The sequence below is a fragment of the Protopterus annectens genome, chromosome 5.part0 (genome assembly GCF_019279795.1).
Source record: "Protopterus annectens isolate FY-2018-M chromosome 5.part0, PAN1.0, whole genome shotgun sequence".
NCBI lineage: Eukaryota > Metazoa > Chordata > Ceratodontiformes > Protopteridae > Protopterus > Protopterus annectens.
Window position 1 is genome coordinate 341,800,132 of NC_056735.1, and position 23,102 is coordinate 341,823,233.

Genomic DNA, 23,102 nt, shown 5'->3' on the forward strand with positions numbered 1-23,102 from the left:
ACATTACTGACTCTGAATTCCTGCCTCCAGGATTTCACTGCCTTCGATCTGACCGACCAAATAAAAGAGGTGGTGGCGTTGCACTAATATACTCCAATCTCCTGTCCATAACTCCTTACACCAACCCCATTCCTTCTTTCGACAACACTGAAATTGTAATTGGCCTTCTAAGAATAAACCACCATAAAAGCAGCTGCATCATTTGCCTATATATCCCCCCAGGCAACAATACTAATACTCTGGAAGACATCCTCTCTTGGACTTCCTCTAATATTAACCTAGAAACCTTCATTTTGGGTGATGTAAATATTGACTGGGGTAAAATAAATAACACCAATCCCTCAGTAGCCATCAACCTATTCAGATTCACCCAACTTACTAACTCTATTACTCAGCCCAACAAAACAAATCCCCCCGGCTCTATACTTGACTGGATCCTAGTATCTCATCCTAATAAAATTGTAAAATCAGGCATTTCTCCTGACCCATTAGGAGACCATTTCCCTGCTTTCGCTATTCGAGCAACTCCCTCCTCCCCTCACACTCACCAATACATTCAAACGCATAACCTATCTAACTTCAACCCCACTTCTTTCTCTGACTCTCTAAAACTAATTAACTGGAACCCCCTAAAAACACTACCTTTAGATGAAGCTGTTGACTTCTTCAACTCTGCATTCTTAACTGTCCTTAACTTCCACGCCCCCATTAGAACAAAGAGTCAAAACAAATAGCTCCCCCTGGCTCTCTAATGACACAAAAAAGCTAATGCGACAAAGAGATAAAACTTGGAAATCCCACCTTAAACTCAAGCAACCAGAAACCTTCCCTAAATATAAGCAGCTAAGAAACCTAGTCAAAAAACAAGTCATTAAAGATAAAAAGTCTTACTGTTCCAAACTACAAGAAAACCATGTAAGAAATCCCAAACAATTCTGGAACTCCATAAATTCCCTCCTTAAACCAGGTACAAAAAACAATCCCTCCCCTGACACCAGCAAATCTGACCTTGAAATAGCCTCCCTCTTCAATTCATTTTTCACCTCCACTATCGCAGAACTTACCAAAACTTTCACCAGCAACAACCCTTCCCCTCTCCCTGCTCAGTCATCACTTCACTTATCTCCTGCCCCCATTTTCAAACTCAAACCAGTATCCACCAACACGATAAGGAAACTTCTCCACAAACTAAAGCCTTGTTCTAATGCCCCTGATAGCATTCCATCCTCCTTCCTAAAAATATCTTCTGACACTATTGCCATACCTGTCTCTATTCTTATTAATAGGTCTCTACTCGAATCCTACGTACCCAAACTATGGCGCTCTGCCTTCATTTTGCCTCTCCACAAAGGAGGCAAAAATTACAATGTCTCCAACTACCGCCCCATAGCAATCCTCTCCCCTATCTCCAAGATACTTGAAAAATGTATACACCTTCATCTCCTGCCATTCCTTACCAAACACCAACTTCTGTCTCCTACTCAACACGGCTTCCGCCCTGGACACAGTACTACCACCACCCTTCTATCTTTCTTGCATTCTATCAACTCTGCACGTGATTCCGGTAATATGGTCTCCTCTGTTCTTCTAGATCTATCCAAAGCCTTTGACACTATCTCTCATTCACACCTTCTAAATCACCTCTCTAATCTCAATCTCTGTCAGAAATCCCTATCTTGGCTCTCTAGCTACCTTTCTAACAGGTCCCAAGCTGTGAAGTGGGACCAAGCCACCTCTTCTTTCCTTCCTACCCCCACAGGAGTACCCCAAGGCTCCATACTCGGCCCTCTACTATTTAACATCTTTATTAATGACTTCCACAAAGCCATCCCTAACACCAAAATTGTGCAATACGCAGACGATTCCACTTTAATCTGTTGTGCCCCCAGTCTAACTGAACTCAAAACCCTAACATAGAATGCCTTCTCTACCACTGAAAACTGGATGTGCCAAAATCATCTTGCCCTAAATGCAAATAAAACCAAGATCATTCTCTTCTCTCCTACCAAATCTTCCTCTCTGGATAAGGACTCATTTCAAATTACCAGCCTTAACAACTCCAACATTGAAATTGTACCCTCTACCAAGCTTCTCGGCGTTACCATTGATGACCAACTAAAATTTCATAACCATATCCAGCTAAACATCAAAAAATCGCACATAAAACTTGGCCTACTGTACAGAAACAACCACTTCCTCTCTCCTCACATCAGACTTACCCTTGCCTCTTCCTTCCTTCTTCCTTCACTTCTGTATGGCGCTCCCCTGCTCACAAACTTATCTTCCTCACTTACCTCCAAACTGGAACAATGCTACAACAAAATTTCCAGATTTGCCACCAATGCCAAATCCTCCTCACATCACTGCACCTCCCTCCACTCCCTAAACTGGCGCGAACTCCCCAACCACCTTGACTTTCTCCAAATCACAATTACCCACAAATTACTGTTCCACCCTTCCAACTGCCCTGTTCTCTCTAACATTTTACAACTTTATTCCCCCCCTAGACCACTTAGATCTTCCCACTAAAACCTAATCTCCGTTCCAAAACCAAAGCGCACTGCAGGTAAACTACTCTTATCCTTTACTATAGCCAAAACATGGAATGCCCTGCCCTCAACTCTAAGATCTTGTACCAACCTCAACAACTTCAAAAACCACCTACATTCTTATCTCTATCAAAACAGGAAATGCAATTGCTCTCTTCTGCCCATCCCTCCCACTTTATCCTGCCACCTCTCTCCAGGCTAACCCCCTTTACCTTACTTTACCTCTACTAAATCATCACCTCAGATTACTAAATATCAATCTCCTAATCGTATTTTGCATTAGCCAGTATCTTCCTCCATAAGCATTTGAAACTGTTGAGATTTATTCTCTGCTGATAACTGTTATTTCCAGTGAAGCTGTCTCTGAATATGTATGTAACTTTTATATTGTTTTTATGTAATTGCATGTAATTGTATTAACAATTTTAACTGCTGTTTCCTGCTGGAGCTTTTCTCCCCGGGTCTCCACTGAAAACGGGCTCCATGCCCAGTGGACTTCCCCGGTAATCAAACTGCAATAAATAAATAAATAAATAAAATGCACACAAGTCAGCCATGTTCTGGAATGTTCATTGAGTTCGGGCAGGCAGTACAGCATTAGATAAAAGTAGTATTCCACAAATGGCAGTGAGTACATCATTGTAACTCATTTGTGTAAATAAATTATGCTGCATCTTTTAAATAGAGCACCTTTGAAATGGAGATATTTTCATAATGTGTTCAGTGCTAATTAACCTAAAGGAGATGAAGCAAAATCTACTGATTCTGACATTGAGTTGTGTGTCATTTTCTAAACAATATTGCTATGAGAGCTACGTGTGTAGCCTGTGCACTCCATGCTGACCTACTGAATCATAAATATTTACAGTATGTGATGTTGCATCTTGTTAGATTACGCCTCTCACAGAATTCCCACTACTGTTAACTGTTCTTTTTATGTTTATACACCAGATTGCTTTTAATTAATTTTTTGATATTTTTCAGGGTTGTTATGAGTTGGTTACCAGCTTTATGGAGAGAAACATGGGAATTATTGCTGGAGTTGCTTTTGGGATTGCGTTTTCACAGGTAAGCAAACTTATGATGCACCTTTCACAAGTTTAACAGTCATTTGAGAATTCTTTGGATTAGTTTCTGGTTTGGTGATAACTGAAATATCTTAGCTCAAGATCAGTTTACCTAGCTTGGGGTGGTCATTTGATGAATTGATTTATTTTTGTTGACTGGGTTAGTCTCACTTAACCTACCTTCTATTTTCAGGGGCAACATGAGTTGGTATTTATACTAACTGATAGCAATTGATCCAGACACAAGAAAATTTATTATAGACATCTGGGCCATCGGTTTTGGTGTCTCATCCAAAAGACAAAACTTCACTAGTAAAACAACCCCTTCCCTTATGCTGCATTGTAGTGCCATTATAAGAATATGAATCCAAACACCTAGTGTGGAGATAGAACCTATACCTTTATAATCTTCCTGGCATCAAAGGCAAGTATGCCTACCTACTGAGCCACTGCTTTTACTTATTTTTTTCCTAAGTTAAACTGAGTTCTTCCTTTCTGAAAATACCAGCTTTCATATCTGCTGATGACTAAATCAGAATAACATCTTGCCCTTTGTGCAGATAAAATAAAGATTAACCCAGTAAAACATTTTAAATCCCTGATTAAAAATACAGTAGCCATCTCAGATGACTCTTAATTACTGATCGACTGCAATTCCGCATCAGCTACTTTCTGCTATTAGCCTGTAATATAAACGTAAAGAAAGAGAATAGATTTTGTGATGATGACAGTTCTGTCTCGTCAGTGGCTAAGTGTAGGCATTCTTTTGCAAGCTGCATATGACTGGGCATAAAAACTTTTCAAAATGCATGTTTGCTAAATGAGAGATCAGAGATCATAAATTGTGCACAAACATTGGCGAAGAGACTGGTATAACATCAAGCTGTTGCCTCACTCTTGGGAAAGGCTAAAGGGGGATGCAGCTGATCCATGAATTCCCTGAAGATTAACTTAGGAATGTTGTTATTTCTTCATGACAGAGCATCCATTCACTTAGTAGATGTGCATTTTTACTATCAGTGAATGTACTTGTGTTGTCTCAAGTGGTATTATTCCTTGACGAAACAATGACATCTGGTTTCCCATACTTCACAGTAGTGTAAGATGAAGTTGTGTTCTCTACCTGAAAATTTAAAGGAAATAGGATCTATTGTGACTTTAAGTGCACAGTGAAGACAACAGCTCTGCTATCCTATGAGAGATGTACTAGTAATATGACTGCAAATCTTTTTGTGGGATTGGATCCAGAGAGCTGCTAGTCTGACTTGCCAAATGGTTCAGTGATGCAGCAGTTGTTGGAGTCAGGGATTCAATCCTAACTTTAAACTTGTATCTGTGGGGAGTTTGCTTGTTTTCCTTGTCCCGTGTAGGTTTTCTGTGGGTGTTTTAAATTATTTCCAGTACCAAAAAGCCTGATTGCTGACTGGCTACTTTAACGTGTCGATATGTACTGCATTTGCCTTTCTGGTAATGACCAGCTGATGAAGGTTCTTCAAGAATCACCTCACATACCCTGTTAGCATCACCATCATCGTCATCTTCTGGACTCTTTGTCCTGGTTATGGTCACAGTGTTAGGAAGTGGAGCAGTGTAATCTAGACACACTTGTTCCCAGCAATAGTCAGCAGCTCATCCTGTGGGATCGCTGGGTCCCGGGTGTTCCATGGCAAGCTAAAAAATATAATCCCCCCAACATTGTTCTGAATCTGCCTGGGGGCATCCTTACCATAGAAGGTATACTAGGCATAGCCCATTAGGAAGTACAAATAAGTTATCCCCACAGCGTACCCAAAAACCTCAGCTGATTCATATCAGCATGGAACAGCAGTGGCTGAATGATATTGGAAACCAAATATGGCTACACTGCAAAGAAACCTTATATTTGCTACTTTTGTTCATGATCTCGTCATTTTTGGTCGTTGCCCAAAGCTCTTGGCCAAAGGTGAAGAGAACATATATTGACTGGTAAATTACTTGCCTTGTCCTATAACTCAACTTTTGCTTCACCACCACAGTCCAATCCAGTGCCTGTGGTATTGCCATCACTCCCACATAAAGACTTGGCAGTCATCTTGCCAGCATATCATCTCATATCTCATATCATAGAGTTTCTCTCTTTACATTCAAGTCATAAAGTCAATGTAAAAATACATAAATAAATAACTTGATGTCTTCTAGCCCTATCAGTGCTTGGTAAATAGATGAAAAAGGAGTGGAGGCAGGACAGATTTTAATTTCCTGTGCTCAAAGATCCCTGCAGATGAAGTGTCAATGGTGCAACAGTTAGTACACTCGCCTTTGGTGCAGAAGGCTATAAGTTCTATTCCCACACCAGATAGATGGCTTGCTGACACTGCAGTGCAGTATAAAGGTGCTACTGCTCTCCTGAGTTTGTTGTACTTTTGATGAGACGTTAAACCAAAGTCTTATCTGCATGAGTTGGGAGTAGCTTGGGTGGAAGTAACAGATCCCACAACACCTATCGAAAGGAGTATGGGAAGTCCCTGATTCCCTGATCAAATTTCCCTAGTATAGATACCATCTTGGGTCACCCCTGAAAAGAGGCCACTAGCTTAGTGGGACTAACCTGATCAACAAAGGACAAGTAAAAATTAAATTAAGAGATACTTGTCTTTTAGAAGGAAAGCTATGGCAAATATGGCTAAAATTTTAAAGAACAAAGGCATCAGATGGTCAACAAAGGTTCATAAAATGAAATATATGGTTTTCCCAGTAATAACTTGGTTGTGAGAGCTGGACTAAAAGCAATGTTACTTGTCAGGAAATTTATGCTTTTGAACTGGCTGGAGAAACTTTTCTGTGGACTGCAAAAAGATCAAATCAGTCAACACTTAAGGAAAAAAAAACTCCTCCTTCCAGAACTTGAATATGGCCTCCCACTCATTACATCTGCTTCCAAGAAAAGCCTGTTCACACTCCATACCATAACTAACAATATATGTGGGTTATTCATCCTCTCTCCCTGAAGAAAACACCATTGCTTCACCTTGTACTAAGTTAATGGTTCCTCATCCCCCAAAGACACACACCCTTCTATTGAGCTGTCTATTTTATAATTTGTTAATTGACCATATACTCACTTATTTTGCCTTTGAGATCCCAGAAAGACACCTACAAACCTATAAGCTAAGATCACTAACCAACTTCACAATATGCTTACTGCTTTTCATAAATTAAAAACTGCTGACCATGCACTTTCAGTGCTAGCTCCAAAAATATGGAATTCCATCCCTGAAGACTTAAATGCCATTTAAGTCTTTCAATAACTTCCAAGAGAACTAAAATACATCCTCTTAAAACAGGTTCACTGCACGTGCTACCAAAATAGTGCTATCACCTGAAACCACACCCTTACCCACTTCAGTTTCAGCCCTCAGTAACGATGTGCTAAGCTTCACATCTGCATATTACCTCATCATCTTCCACACTTCTGTACTCCCCCAAACTTGTCTTTTCATTCCCATCTTTGCAAACCTTTCCTGTAACATAATTTCTCTTCAGTAATTCACTACCCCTTACTGCATTTCCTACCTTGTCTACTTGTAAATATTTTCAACACTGCTTGTTGTTATCACAGTAATCTTTACACCTTAGCATTGTATATATTTTCAACATTGTTTATGCTAGTATCATAGTATTCTTAATGGTTTTATCTTTCTATATGCTTTTATTATCTGGTTCTTTACACTAACTGTTGCCCTGCTGTTGTAACAGGGCAGACACCAACACCAACAGTCCTTTCGACTATTTTGGTGCATTTTTGGTCAAATGACTTCTCACTGAACTTTTCATTAGTCATGAGTCAGGTCCTCTCTATGTGAAAAAGCCACATTTTCCAAGTTTTCCAAGTGCCAAGCTTAGCCATCTATATTAAATGCAGAGTTGCTTCAACATTTCATTTATTTCCTTAGCTTGTTTATTGGTAACAGCACTATCATCTGAGTGCACTACTCAAAAAGCAGAAGCTAGAAAGCTAATTAGTAACTGCACCTCAAGGCTAAATGGAGTGGCATCATTTAAGACATGTCTTGGATGGTATACCAAATAAACACATCTTTTCATCTCTTTGCATTTAACATCATAGCATTTCCTCCAATGTCACATGTTAGTGATGCTGTTTCTGGCTTCTGCTTGCATGTCTGTATTATGTTTATCAGTTCTGATTGACTGAAGATGCAAATTTCTTTTCTTGTTTGTTGCACTTTTCCATCATCTACCCACTTCCTTTTCTTTTAGATAGAGGGTGTACTTTCATGGCTGTTTCATCCAAGTCATTTCATAGGAGGTTCTGATATGTAGTTGGACACCCACCATCCAAATGTGCACCAGTCAAATTCTAGATGGCACACCAAGGATTGAACCTGTGCCCTTTTAGTCACCCCCTGTGCTGTGTCCATTGTTGAATTATTCTCATAGACAAGAAAACTAACCTATTTTTCTATTTCTTCTACTTCTAATGTTATGTGGTTTTAGTTATTATACAGCTGCTATTTTTGTTAAAAAACTTATATTCTTTGTGATCAAAGACCATAATGCTGTTAAAATAACTATCCTGTTGCCCAAACAATCTTTTTGATTTTTAAATTTTTGTCATCCAGTTTTAATTCTGCTTAAGCTTTAGCTACCTGTTCAGGATTTCCTTTTGTAGTAAATTCAAGATACTCTAACGGAAGGGTTAACTTATATAATAGTCTTGGTGCTGATACCCAGTCACCACTATTAACTAAAATATTAAACTCTTTCAACCTAGAATTGGATCATCATTACAATCCCTTTACTTAAGTAAAATATAAAAGTTTGGGTTTGTATCATGCTTATTACAGTGCACTGTATACCATCCTTCCCCTACTGGGTACCACCTGTAATAGGTTTTTCTGAAAAATCAGAAATGTAATACACAAGGCGGTCATGTTATATTAATTATTATAACTTGCATGCACTGTAAATAGTACCACACAATCCAAGAAATATTGTAGAAGATAATAAAGCTCCAGTCATTAATCAGTACTTACATAAACTCTTTTCACAGTAGGCGAAACCAGCTCCTAAAGGATGCATTTGGTTTTCAGTTAAGGAAACTTTGATCTGAGCCTATTTGCTCTCCATAATTTATAACACTTTAGCAAGATTAGATCATTTTTTTGTAGAAAAGCGTGTCTGTCTTATAATACAGCAGTGTCCTGGCTTAAACTCATTTTTAAACATTATCTGTAATCTTACATGAAACTTTGTATAACTTCTTGTTTTAGCTAGGTCCCATATATCTCTGTGTTCCTTCATCTTATGAAACAAGTTATTCACTCTGTAAAACACACAAACTGAAATAGGATGTTCCACATTCCAAGGCTGAATCTTGCTTCAAAACATTCTTTCCTTATGTATAGAGCTTATTTATAGCAAAAAGCCATATGTTTCTGCTAGGAGGTCAGAGTTAATCCACTGTCAAACATGCTACAGCTTTGTAGATTCTACGTGTACTATATGTGCAAACATACAATTTCTGCCTTTCTACATCTGTGCATGAAAGAAATCTTATGTATTAGCTATATAAATACATATATTAACTTAGGTTAATTATATAAATTCTTGCAGAAAACACATATATGTATTTATTATATACCAGGAGAAATTAAGGTAAATGTGTGCTTACTGCATTTCTGAAATGCAGAAATAAAGCTGACTTACTCCACACCTCCAGTTCTGTCATTACAAAAACAGGTTCCAGTAGGGCCAATACTGTTGCCTCTTCTCTTCTTAGTATCCATAAATAGACTCCCTACTGACATCTCCTCCATAATATTATATGCCAGTGATGTGATAACATCTAGATCTGACCTTATACACAGTGTTATTAAAATCTCCCTGAAAATGACTTGCACATACTTTTCAAATGGCCTATAAAAAGGAGCTGATATCTAGTTCCAAGAAAAACTAATGCTATGCTTTTCCTAGAAAAAATATTCTATGTTTTTCAGAATCCAGCAGAACTTTTACCCCAAGACAAATTGGCTAATCCAAATTAACAAGGGGAAAACTGTTGAAAAACCTATAACATTCTGGTGTCTAGGCTTATAGTTAAATTTAGACCTTAACTTTCAGCAACATATAGAAGATACAAAGGCAACAATTAACAGAATGCTTTTTTGGACCTGGAAGGTTTCTTATTTCCTGTCCCTACAGAGCAGATCAGCGGTAGGTAAACGTATTTTCTTAGGCCAGCTTGAATATGTCCTTCCCCATGACAGTTGCCAGCAAGAAAAATACCACCCCCCTTTAAGTAAAAACAAATCAGTGTGTTGTCAATTCATAAGCATTATTGCAAGCTACTTGCAAAACAGCTGCCCATTCAACAATGGTCCGATATACTCCTTAGCCCCCTACTCTACATGTTCATTAAAATAGACTACTTCTGCCTTCTTTTCCTTCCGCTGTCTCATGATCGGGCAGTCACAGTAATACCTTAGAGTTCTTGACTCCACCACCCATCACTTTGAACCTCTCATAGCAAACTCTACTTCACTGACTACATCCTTTTTTATTCTAGCCACAAAACTCTGGGAATTCCTTTCAAATTTCAGTTTTCCCACATTTACAACCTCCCAGGAGTTTCAAAGATCATCTCAATAAAACTGGTTAAATGCAAATGCTTCTGACCTCCGTAAATAATAGGCCTACACCACTACCAATTTTTCCCACCCAAATCACACTAATAATTATCTAGTGGGTCTTATGTAATTCCACTCCACCCTGTTGCTCTCTGTCCACACATGCTCCTTTCTCCTGTTCTCTGATCTCTTTTACCCTAAATCAATATCCCCTTTTATAAGTTCTGTGTTTTTTTTAAATCAACTCCTGTGAACATCTTTTGTTTAAAAAAATAAATACTGTGTATAAAATATCGGTATTGTATATTGTTCTACTCCTTCTTTTCATATTGTCATAGTTTCTAACATTCTTGTTTTTCTCATTTGTTTTTACTGCTTAAAATTGTATGACTTGGCCGAGTTTGAAAATGGTCCATGGAGCCCTGGATCAGTGCTGTACCCTGGTTATCAAAACCAAATGTACAGATAAATAAAACATTTAGTTATGCTGGATAAGATCCATTTGCTAGTAATGTCATTTTTTGATTGGCTGGTTATGGTCCATATTTTGTTTTACTTTTAATTATGTTTTAACAAAAGTTTTTGTAAAACTGCCACTACATTTGGGTTCTGAGGTGTGTGTGTGTGTGTGTGTGTGTGTGTGTGTGTGTGTGTGTGTGTGTGTGTGTGTGTATGCCAACTTGGAAATGCCAAATCATTGGCAAGGAATACCCTTGTGATGCATCTATTGTTAGTTGTAGTGCATACTTAATTGTGAAGGACAAATGCAGCATGATATGAAACTCAAAAAAGTAGATCTGCAGCTTTTATGATAATGTTTAATTATTCTTTAACCACTGAAATGATGTAGGTGGATAGATATACTTCTGTTCAGTAGAACTGGTAGTATCACCATGTCATACTTATGAAGTTTGTAGCTCAGCCCTAATCATATTTGTATTACCATTTTAACAGTTGTTCGTATTCCTATTATATGTAACACGTGACAGAACTGGTTATGCAATTTCTTAGATCCTAATTTGCTGCTAATCTTTGTTCATGTGAAAAACACACTATCCATCTATATATTTGTACTAATCTCATAAGTTTTTATTTAATACGGTTACAGATTGTCTATGTAATTATCATTATTTGTATTCCTGTCATAGAAAATGTCTCCATAGGATTCCACAGAAAATTAGTCTCCCCAGCTGGGTTCTCCGAGTCAATAAATGTAAACTAAATAAATAACTAACAGAAAAAAATTGTCAGACTTTGGACAGTCACCCTAGTATTAAGTACCAGAAATTACTGAGGCCACTTCCTCTCAAACAAAAGAGGCAACAACTGCAACAAATAGAGCTTTGATTTCATAAAGGAATGTTGACTGAGAAGTGACTTGACTTGTTGTCTGAGACTGCATGGTTTATGGCTTTATTTGCTAAGCACCTTTGTAAACCTATCCATAATGTTTTCATTTCAGCTTCACACATTTTCCATGAAGGAGTAGATTAGAGCAGAATGGAAGTTTAAGGTACAACACATGGAGAAGTTGAGGTGCAGTGAACTAGCATAAGGATGTTTCATGTATGAAGGAACAGATAGTCTAAAAGAGCGAGATACCATTCTAATAAGTGGTAACTGAATTTGCCTCTTCTAAGGTAGAATGTGTACATCATAATTAGGAAGGAGAGTTGCACCTGCTAGCTTCTTAGTTTCACAGCTATTTTTCCTTCTCTTTTACAGTTGATTGGAATGTTGCTGGCCTGTTGTCTGTCCCGTTTCATCACTGCCAATCAATATGAGATGGTGTAACTAGGTGAGACTGTAAATCTTTAATAAACATCAGTTAATTATGTCAGTTAATTGAAATGCTATGCCAAGGTGTTTCTTTCCCCTTGTTAAATTCTTGTATTTCACTGTCTTAACTTATAGTATTGAAGTGCATCAAACTCTCTAGTAGAGTCAATAAATTCTATTTTTTTGCAGCTTTGTGCTCAGCATGGAGCATAAATCAAATGGTGACTCATTGTAATGGTTTTCATCTTACCATGGAAGCATGTGTGCCCACTGACTGAAGTGTTCATTTTACTTGTATAAAGTTAAGTCATCCCAGAACCATAAAGCCAGGTGACAACGTCTCTATTTTCCCAGCCAGCAAACCATAACTAAGGATTTGGGGGAAGGACTGTCTCCTGCGCATCCCTCATTTTGAGGTAATGCTGCTAATATGAGGAAGGGTATCATAGGTTGATGTAACTTCACCTTCAGTTTTATTATTGTGATTCTTTCCTATGCATTTCTACACATATCAAAAACAAATATAAACACAATGAAATGAAGTGAAAGCAAACAAATTACAAGTAGTACAACACTATTAATTATATTGATTCTTTAAGCGCAAAAAGAAGAATCCCAATACATAGACAGAATCCTTTCTTGCAATAACTGGTGATCAAAGTTCCATTATTGTTCAAAACTGAACTAGAATCAGTTTCATAGAGGCGCTCCCTGAAATAGCCAGGAACCACTGCAGTAGCCAGCATCTCCAAAGCAGCTACCAGAGAAACCTTGACGAGTGGATGGGTAACAGAAAATACACCCCTGGGATCACTTCATTGGCTCTTCTTGACAGGGGCTCAGTTAATTAACCAATGGGATGGCGAAAGCTAACAAACTCTGGCTAGGCTTATAAATGCCCTCGGGCAGATAGTCTAGTACCTACTTATGAACCTAAGAAAAATGCCATGAGAATGCTGAAGCTCCACACTAACAAGCTTCACAAAATGGTAGAATATCCAGACAGAATCTAAACTGATTCACTAATAAACAGCTGTGCTAAAAACAAAGTGTACTTAAGAGTCTGAGATCAAAAATTGCATAAAACAGAACCAACGTTCATCCATAGGCAGTCAATATCTCCATCTTTTGTCATGCGCACATAAGCATCTTTGTTCTTGCACATGAAACCTAAATGCATGTCTGGAACAGAGAAGTCTGGAATCTTGAGTTGCCTTTTGTTTGATGTCAGGCCAGAGTGATATAACTCATGTATCTTGTAAACAACTTGATTTCCAGCCTTTTCATTCTTAAAAAGCCATTTATTTGTACAGAGTCGAAACTTGGCGTCCACTTATTTTCGGAGTATAAAACCAGATGTGGATTCCATTGTCTGTTTTTACACACTGTGCAGATCTTAAGTTGACCATTGCATGGTGCTCCCTTTCCCTACAAAAGGGATGCTTGTTTTCTGTACAGACTTAGTAAGAAGACCTGTACAGAAAACAAGGCTGACAGTTTGACACTTTGTCTTTGAAATAATTGCCTTGTATTTAAAAACACGTATAGGGAAGATGGTGATGACTGACTGCCTGGCTGCTTGTGTTTACGGTTGTAGATGTGGCTACGAATGATAAGCATAGCCCCTTTCTGTTTTCAGCATGTGATGTTTTCCGTCACTGCTGGTATTCTGACTTTTCATCACTATCATTTTTACTTTCATGTGCACTCTGCACTTGCCATACTATAATATGACAGCATTCCTGCAGGTGTTCATAGACTTCTTCATTGATCCAGTGTTGAAACTCCTAACTAACCAATTCAACTACAGCGACTTATATTGTCCGTCAATAATACTAGAATTAAGCTAGTATAAGACACATAACTACTGGGTATAATAATTGACCACTAATTAAGATTTAATCAGCCATGCCCAATATACTGTTAAAAAAAACAAAAACAACCATATACTAGGAATTCTTTATAAAGTCAAATCTTTTCCATCGGACAGTGCACATTAAGACCATAGCTCAAACCTATCTACTCTCAAGTCCCTTGTATGCTTTATCAGTTTTGGCTAATCTACAATCCTGTCAGTTAGCCAAACTGGAGCTATCATACAAAGAAGTTTGCAAATAACCACATTAACCAAGCGCATCTTTGCTTTGCAATTCAGTCCCTTAACTGGCTGAAGCTACCTAATCTATTAGCCTTAAGACAGCCTAGGACATCCCCGGCTTCCCAGACAGATGCTTTGCCACCAGAGAGTTAAGCTGGTACTCATCCCACAGAGAACTGTGTTTACTGTACCAACACTTAGAGCTTCGTCAAAATCTAGAAATCATAATGGTGGCTGCTTATACACTGTATACATTGCTAAGCTGTGGAACTGTCTTCCAACAAATATAAATAAAATCTCATCTACTGTTTAAAATACCGTGAAAACATATCTATCAACAAAGTGGTCCTGCATTTGGAACACCCCTATTCCTAACCCCCTTCTTAGTCTAATCATTTTCTGCATACATTTTAAAATCCCAATAAAGTCATATCAAGAAAATAATCCATCTTTTCTGTCAGCACCATTGCAAAGTCCCCACCTTTGCAAACAAATCATGAGTATCTCAAAATCTCACCTATCTGCATGCCTCAAGTGAATAACTGGTTGGATGAAACATGTGTATCCCTTATCTACTGTTTGTGTGCTACAAATTTCAATGTGACTTTATACATAAACAGTAAAATAATGCTGAGTATTCTTTAGATATTTGTAACTTTAGCATGCTGTAAATGCTATATAGTGTACTTAAAATGGTGATCATCTGTTAAAGTAGCTGTGTGTTATGTAGTATATGTTTATTGTTAGCTCATGTTACTTGCCTGTGAAAAAGTATGCAATATAGTGCTTTTCTCCCCAGGACTACACTGAAAAGGGACTTTGCCCTGTTGGTCTTCCTTTGTAATCAAAGGCTAATAAATAGATAAATAAAATGTAGAGTACTGTGTGTTTTAAGCTGACCTTACCTGTCGCATTTCATGACACCAGTAGTGATGTCTTCATTAATATTCTGTACTGCGTTTTTCTCTGAGCCTGCTTGTAGGTAGCACCCATGACATTGATATATACCTTACTGAGTTGTTCTGCAAGCTGTTGCTGGTAGCACCCATGACATTGATATATATCATACTGTGATGTTGTGTAAGCCTTCTTGTTGACAGCTCCCATGACATTGATATATACCTTACTGTGTTGTTCTGTAAGCTGTTCTGGTAGCACCCATGACATTGATATATACCTTATTTTGTTGTTGTAAGCTGTTGTTGTGTAAGCCTTTTTGTTGGTACCACCCATGCTAGTACTGTTGCTGCTATAGTATACACTACTCTGTGTTTTAAGCATACCTTGCTTTTGACATCTATGCCAGCAATTTAATCTTATCTGCATTAATATGATCTGTTTGTGTTCTATCCACTTTTCTGTGAGCTTTGTGGGCCCTTCTTCCCCTCCTTGTAGGTTACCTACCTGGCACCATTTCTTCTTGTATTGCCCTGCTATAGTAGTGATTACATATGTTGTGTCTTTTGCAAAAAAGGTAGTATAATACACAGCTAACCTTTCATCTAGCTGTAATCTCTCTGTCCCAGATCTCACTTAGCATGGGACCACAGCATGTTCTTATGTTGTATACTTCCAGCCCCTTACTAATAGGAACCCTGACACAGTGCAGGAACTGCCTCATATTCATTAAAACCCCTACCAAATACAGGCTCCACCTATGAGAGATGTAAATACTTATTTAAATTGGAGGGTAACCTGTCACAAACCATGTTTTCTAGGACACAACATACTTCCAACCCACTGTAGTCTGACTCTAATACTTGGCCGACATATGCTAAGGTGCTGAAAAACAATCCCTTCCTACGCCTTCTGACCAGTGTACTAATAGACCTAAAGGTCAGCCGCCTGCCTCCACCTAACTCACTGTGCAGCTGCATGCATGGTTTCTTCCGTAAACACTGGTCACCCAAACTGCATGTCTAAGATGCTAAGTCTGCCAGAGCATGTTGCCACCAAAGACAATATACTAGTTATCAATGACTCCATTGTGAGATATACTGATGAGTCACCAGACTGAGTAAATATAGGAGTGACTCTAAGGCACTAGGCTACAATATGTCACAACAATTTGTAGATCCCACTATTTAAGTACACATATGACCTGGTCATTGCTCATGTGAGAATGAATGATCTAGGATGCTCCACCCTGGGTGAGGTGGAGAGAGGCATGGTTGAACTCTGTGTTTATAACCAAGACTAGGAAGAAGCTAGTCCTTAGCAGCATCTCATCTTCATTATGAATGAAGTCACAATTAAAACTAAAAACAATTCATCAGTAATTGGTGTTATTCTACCAGGATCCAATGTCTTTCAGCATGGGAGGTGATGGCTGACAGTTCTGCCTGCTTTGCCAGGGATGGACTCCATCTCTTCCCAAGGACATCTGCATATTAGCTAGTTACACCTCACAGTGCCTTTTGTAAGCAAAGCCAGTCTTCTAGACATTCCAGCTTAACAAATTGTAATGAAGCCTGTTTCAACTTGTTGTGGCTTAGCACTAGAAATCTAAACAAGATAATGCTGCCTGACCTTGAGGCCCTCCTCTCCCTTAAGCATGTACATATCTATATAATTATTGAAATGTGGTTTCAGTGTAATAAGAATACTCTGTCTTTACTTCAGTTTAGCACCTATCACTCATTCATGCCCTCTGTCATGGATGGTGGGGTATCTATATTCACCCACAGTCCTGCTACCTCAAGACAGATTCAACATGATAGTAACCTTGATCACATGGACATACTGGTGTCAGTTTACAAGTGCAATTATCATTCTATCACCAGCTATAGAACCACTTCTAGCTCCCACTGTCCATGACACCTACTTCAACTAATCCCTAACTGTTCAGCTGATTGCAATCCTCTTGGGTGACTTTAGCTGTTAATTTATTAAAAGGCAGATATACACAGCCAACAGCAAATATGCACCTTGGTTTGTTAATGTTATTAAAGCCAACTCTGGTGACCAAATATTACCTTTTCTGACTAGAAATTCCTTGACATTGTTCTCAATGATATAGTACTCTGAGGACCTTTCTTTTTTTTTTTCTCAGTGGGGGAGGACCTTCCTTTGTTTTCTCTCAACTTAAGAGGTACAGTGGCCCATCAGATTAGAGAATTGCTTAAGACATTGGAAGGCCTTGCTATGGCTCTGCACCACAGAAGTAATCTCAAAAGAGTCAGCAAAGATCTCAGGCATAAGATCAAAAATTATTAAGCAAAGTCTGAGCTCAGTACTGCCAGCTTTGAGAAATACAGTACAGTCATAAGGCTTTCTTTAAATATGTTAGGAATCTCAGAAGCAACATACAGTATTGCATGGACTGGTTAGTGGCCATACCAGTACTATCTATGAAGTCAGAGTGAGTTATAGTGATACTTATAAATTGTGGTATCGGGAGCCCATAATCCCTCAACCCTAGTCAGTCTAGCTTTGTAAAAGGTAGGACGTGCCTACTGAACCTGGTGAACCTCTTTGAGAATATGACTGAAGCATTGGGTATGTCAGCTGGTATGCACTGTCTACCCAGATCTAAGGACTTTTATACTATTATATAATCAGTATTATTGAAAAGCTCATCCACTTGAAATATAATCCCCTAAGTAACTTGCTGCATAGCTAAGTGGTGCACAGACAGATCCCATACAATGAGTGTTGGTGGCACACTTTCCTCTGAGAGGTTTGTCACCAACAGCATCCCACAGAATTCAGTATTGGGTCCACTCCTGTTTGGCATGTATTTCTCAGATGTTCAAGATGAAATCAAAGGTCTGTGGCTGAAAGAGTTTGTTAATGCCTGCAAACTTTGTGTTGTCATTAACTTTCCTACTGACGTCAGTAATAGTCTGCCAAAACCATGATAGTACATGATGCCATGACCATGAACTTAAGCTCACTGTAAAAATGTATATAATAAAAATAATAATAATCTTTGTAAAACAAGAAAACCTTTGTATCTACCACATAAATAATTCCCCATCAAAATTGATGTAGATGTTGGGGACCTTTAAACATTTATAGACAATGAAATCTTACATGATCACCATGTATTTCATCAACTATTGTTAATAAATCTTTTTACCTTTCCAGAAGTGATGTATAATGTTTGCAACTAAAATTGTCAGTATGATTTGTGATGTATAATGTTTACAACTAAAATTATGTGACTATGGTTTGCTTTCATTTATATAAATGTGATTTCCTACATCATATGTGGTAATTTAATACAGGCGCTTCTTGTTAAAAAAAAATCATAACCTGCATATCTAAGGAATGTATTATCTCCCTCTACTCCTCCTTAATTAGGCCCATAACAGAAAATAAAGCCCCCTTGGCTTGCATATGTACAAACATATTGTCCAACTTGAAAAGAAAATCCCACTCCTGAAAAAATAAAATCTCAGGCATGAACTTGTTAGATTACATTAAGTGACTAAAGCCCAATCCTGCCTGACCTCTTTCACAGTAAAAAAAAAAAAAAAAAAAAACGAAATACCACCAGTCCACACTCTTAAGAACCTAAATCTATCTTGTCCTTTTAACAGAAGCTGTTGGTGAGATAAATAACTCTATCAAGGGACTCCCTGTTTATGGAATAAGCTTCCATTATGCAGCAAACAAAGTAGCTTCTTAGCTCACTTTTAAACCAAACTTGGTGAGTGAAACAATCAAAAAAATCCTCTGGCCTGAAATAAGCAGCATTTATTTCACTCAAACAAATCCAGAGTATAATATTTAGTGCTTTTGTCCAACATTTATTACTCTTTATCAGAACACTTGAAATAATAAATCATTGTCTTATACAAGTTTAAAACATGTATCATATCACAAGGCACCTGGTAAGATATGTGAAGGCTGCCAGCCTAGCTAGATATAATTTTGTAGGTAATTCTGTCATTTGTAAATATTAATGTAAGCCACGGGCTTGTTCTCTTAAATATGAAAAGACTGCAGTGGACGTGGAACTGCAAAAATGTAACAACAGTGCACCCTGCTGTAACAAAGCTGATAAGTCAAGCATGGTGAAATTCTTTGATCTAAAAATCAGAGCCGAGATGTCTAGAGGGAGGCATTCTGGCTATTGTTTTGAGGCCAAAGTTAATGGCTGGAATTTGCATGTATAATTTCTTTTATGGCTCTGGTTCCTGACCAGCTGCAAGATCAAAAGGGCTATTAACCTCAGAGTCTGTTAGCCTGGGAACCAGAAATAAATGATCTAATCTAAAATGAATCAGTGGTACCGTGTTATCAATTTAAGGGCAGAAAGAATGAGACCATTTTGAACATTTCTCTTGAGAACATCCAACTTACCACTCTGTGTATATATGTAAGTAGGATTTTAGAACTGTGTTTTCTCTAAGATATAGGTAGGAAATAGGAAGATTAGACTAGTTTGTTTTTCTGTGATGTCATAACTTTTCTACTGTATTATTTTAAGTATTTCTCTGTGATCTCTTAACACTTGATTACCACTGTGCAGTAAGAAGCATTGTCTTGTGTTTTTATTATTTATTATTAAATATTTTAAAACCTCTCCACTGTGGCTGTGTTGTGTAGAGAAAATTTAAGCTCTAAGAGTACATTGCATGTATATAGTGATACTGTACCTAGTCACTCCAAATAAGTCTTGATTGTTTGGTTGCACTTACCATTTGGATAATAATATTGCACAATATAATTGGACACCCTTTCATAAGGGCCTTTGAGTAGCTGATAAATATTACCTGGGTGGTGGCAGTGATTTCTACCGTATAGTCTGGGTAAAAGGGGCACAGCTGGAGAACCTGTGCCAGCCTTTCCCAGGAGTGTCTGTGTGGTTGTATAAACTCTTATCTCAAAGTGTGTATGTGTCAGCTACTTGGGCAGGGACACAAAGCACTGGTTGGACAGAGAGGGTGCTGGAGGTTTTAGCTTGCCCACTAGGCTGAGATCTGGACCCTATAGCTGTGCCAGTGGGGAGTCTTATTGGGGATCTGGAGAGAAAGGGAGAAACCAGCCCCAGACTGACTGTGATCTCTGTGTGCTCTTAAGGGAAATTGTACTTTACTGTGTGTGTATTTATTATCCTTTCCCTATATGGACGCCCTTCACTGGTGTTAGTGGTGAGGATTGAGGCTCCTTGATTTCTGGGCCAGTGCACTGGTATCACAGCACCATCAACTGATCTTTTAAAATACATGCACATTTATACACATATTAAACAATGTCACACTTTTAAGATTTTGTCATGAGTTGGTGGAAAACCTGTGTTTTATCAGAACTGGTTGGGAAAATGTGCTTTTTTGTAAAAGGTTTGCTGATGACCTTTCCTTTGTTTAGAAAGGGTCTTTATCACAAATATATACATTTTGAGAAGAATTTAATAATTGTACTAGTTTTTTTTTTATTTATTTAGTGTGAGTAATGCAGAAAGGTTAGTAAATTTCTTAGATATAACTTTAAAACTTGATATTGCAAAATGTTTATTTTATAGTTCTATTTTTAGGAAAACTACATTTATTAATAACTTGCATTAGAAGAGTTCACATCTACACTGTTTAAAAAGGAATATACCGAGAGGGCAGTAATTAGAGCTTCTAGCTTAACAACAGATGATAAATTTGATGAGGAAATTAATTTAATTGTGGGTATTTGTGGAACAGGGTTATGATATCACCTTGTTACTTCAAACAGTAGAAAAAAATTAAAAGAAATAAAAAAATATTTTTTCCTGTTCTTAGATCAGATCTTCATTTTGATAAAGATAATATATTGTATTTCTAAAGACAGTTCTAAAAAAGTGTTAAGTTTTAGGATTTTTACTTTGGAATCTACAGACAAAGCATGTATTATGAAAAGAGTGAATAACAGGAACTGGAAAATTGCATTAGGGAATCAGGATTTGGTGAATATTATAGGTACTAAACCTCATTCTGTTTTTAAGAGACCCTAGATTATAAAGTTAATTTTGGAATGTAGTTCTTCATTTTCTGACCACTTAAGGATAAAGGTTTTGGGGCATAAAAGGCTGGGTAATTGTACTACATGTAGAATCATCACCAAAGTACCTAATTTATTTTTACAGAGTTATAATAGAAGCATAAATGTCAATGGGTGTTTAATTGTAGAGCTACATATATATATATATATATATATATATATATATATATATATATATACACCAATATGTTCTTTATATGAAGTGTTTTATGTAGGCCAAGACAGTTAAATAAAACAATTAGTAAACATTTATATGCTATTAAATCTGATAACATAATGCTTCATTTAAACACTCACAGTGTAAACAGTTTAAAACGTTTTTATTTGTTGTTGTTGATTGTGGTTACTGCAGTGTTAAAGTGAGGATTTATTAAAAAAAGCTTAGAGCACAAAGAAGGTAAATGCCAGATTTTATTGAGATCTGATACCCCCCCCCCCCTGGTTTAAATGGGGCAATTAGTAAAACATGATTTTTAAATATCATAAAGTCAAAAAGATGTTAAAAACATCATGAAAGGTTATTTTATATTATTTTATCTTAATAATGTTATACTGTTTAATAATTTTATGTGTATAAAGGTGCATGTATTTTTATCACTTGACTGTGCCTTGTAATATGATACTTGTTTTAAACTTGTGTAAGGAACTGATTTACTATTTCAAGTGTTCTGATGATGTGCAATGGATGTCAGACAAAAACGGTAAATGTTATACTTTTGATTTGTTAGAGTGCATTACACTTTGCTTGTTTCAGCCTGGATTGGTTTAATGATTTTAATACTTCACTGGAGATTCCCTTTGTTCTGAGAAACTTGGGGAGTGGATGGTATAGCAATAACCACATACAATGTGGGTAATGCCGAGCCACGGTTGGTGTGGTTTGGTCCCGTGGGTAAATTTAGCATTACAACGATAGATAAAAATATTATTTAAGACCAAAGATGGGTTATTGCTATTATATATATTATTTGAAAGAAACTATTACTTTTCTTAAATATTGGCGCAATTATGACTACTGTTTACTGCCACTTCGCGATGTCTTGGCATCGGCGGCGATTTCTGATAACTGAGCCTCGCGGCCGTAAACAATGGCAAAAAGCAACGGAAGTTAATGAGTTTAATGATGGAGTGTAGTTTTAAAATAAGCAGTTTAACGCGTGGGGCATTATGTTAAGCAGCGGACATCTCCGTTGCTTATTTTCGCTGGCTCATATATTAAACTTTCATTACGGAGATTCACGCAACGAGAGCTGTTGCTTTCTCGATGCACAATTATACTGCTTACCGCTATGTTAAAAGGGTTTAACATGGCGGGGCACAAAATAAACGCGGAGATCCGTTGCTTATTTAAACTGTCTGTATGTTAAAGAAATTGTTGTTAATGTTCGCGGTTATAAAAGGAAAAAGTCGGGCGGACCTTTTTCCGTTAGTATAACTCGATTTGAACACGGCTGGCCAATCGGCGTTGCGCGTTTTTTTGGGGATCATGGTATAATATCCTTTAATTCCCACCTGCATTGTATTCTCAGGCCCACATAGACAGAGGGAGCAAGTGGTAGGTTTGTCCATGTCTGGTCTCCTAGTAATGCACTGGACTGATTGCCTGTAATGAAACTAAGAATGTATGACATTTCTTCAGGTATCTAACTCTTTCAGGTGGTTGACAACCTGAGCACTCCAGTCTGTCTATCTATATGAAGAAACATTTCTTCTAAAGAATGTGAGCTGTCTGCTCAGTTTTTTACAACTAAGACTGTATCATTGAAGACTGTGTCATCCTCTATTACAAACTCAGTATTTGTAGGCACTTTCATACCTGAGTTTCCAACTTGGGTATGATGTGAATTTCAGCAGACTACCTGAACTTTTTTCCTTGATATCAGACTTGCAGATTGTTACATGCAGTCTGGATTTTTGCCCAGCAGGACTGGCTTTCAGCTGTCTTGACATGCTTGGACCAGTGATTTACTAAACTGTCACTGCATCTTCAAGTGCTGGAATGGAA

General features: G+C 37.6%; 1 protein-coding gene across 2 annotated transcripts in view; it reads left to right on the plus strand.

The window, feature by feature from the left end:
* Nucleotides 1–23,102, plus strand: part of TSPAN7 (tetraspanin 7) — a 769,211-nt gene that overhangs the window by 702,020 nt on the left and 44,089 nt on the right. Inside the window, exons 6-7 of one of the 2 annotated variants that reach the window (XM_044072310.1) lie at nt 3,534–3,617; nt 11,968–12,041. In XM_044072310.1, the coding sequence (XP_043928245.1) occupies nt 3,534–3,617; nt 11,968–12,036 (153 nt within the window). In that variant the 3' untranslated portion in view covers nt 12,037–12,041. Of the gene's footprint in view, nt 1–3,533; nt 3,618–11,967; nt 12,042–23,102 lie in introns of those variants that run through there. The other variant, XM_044072309.1, reaches the window with a different exon arrangement.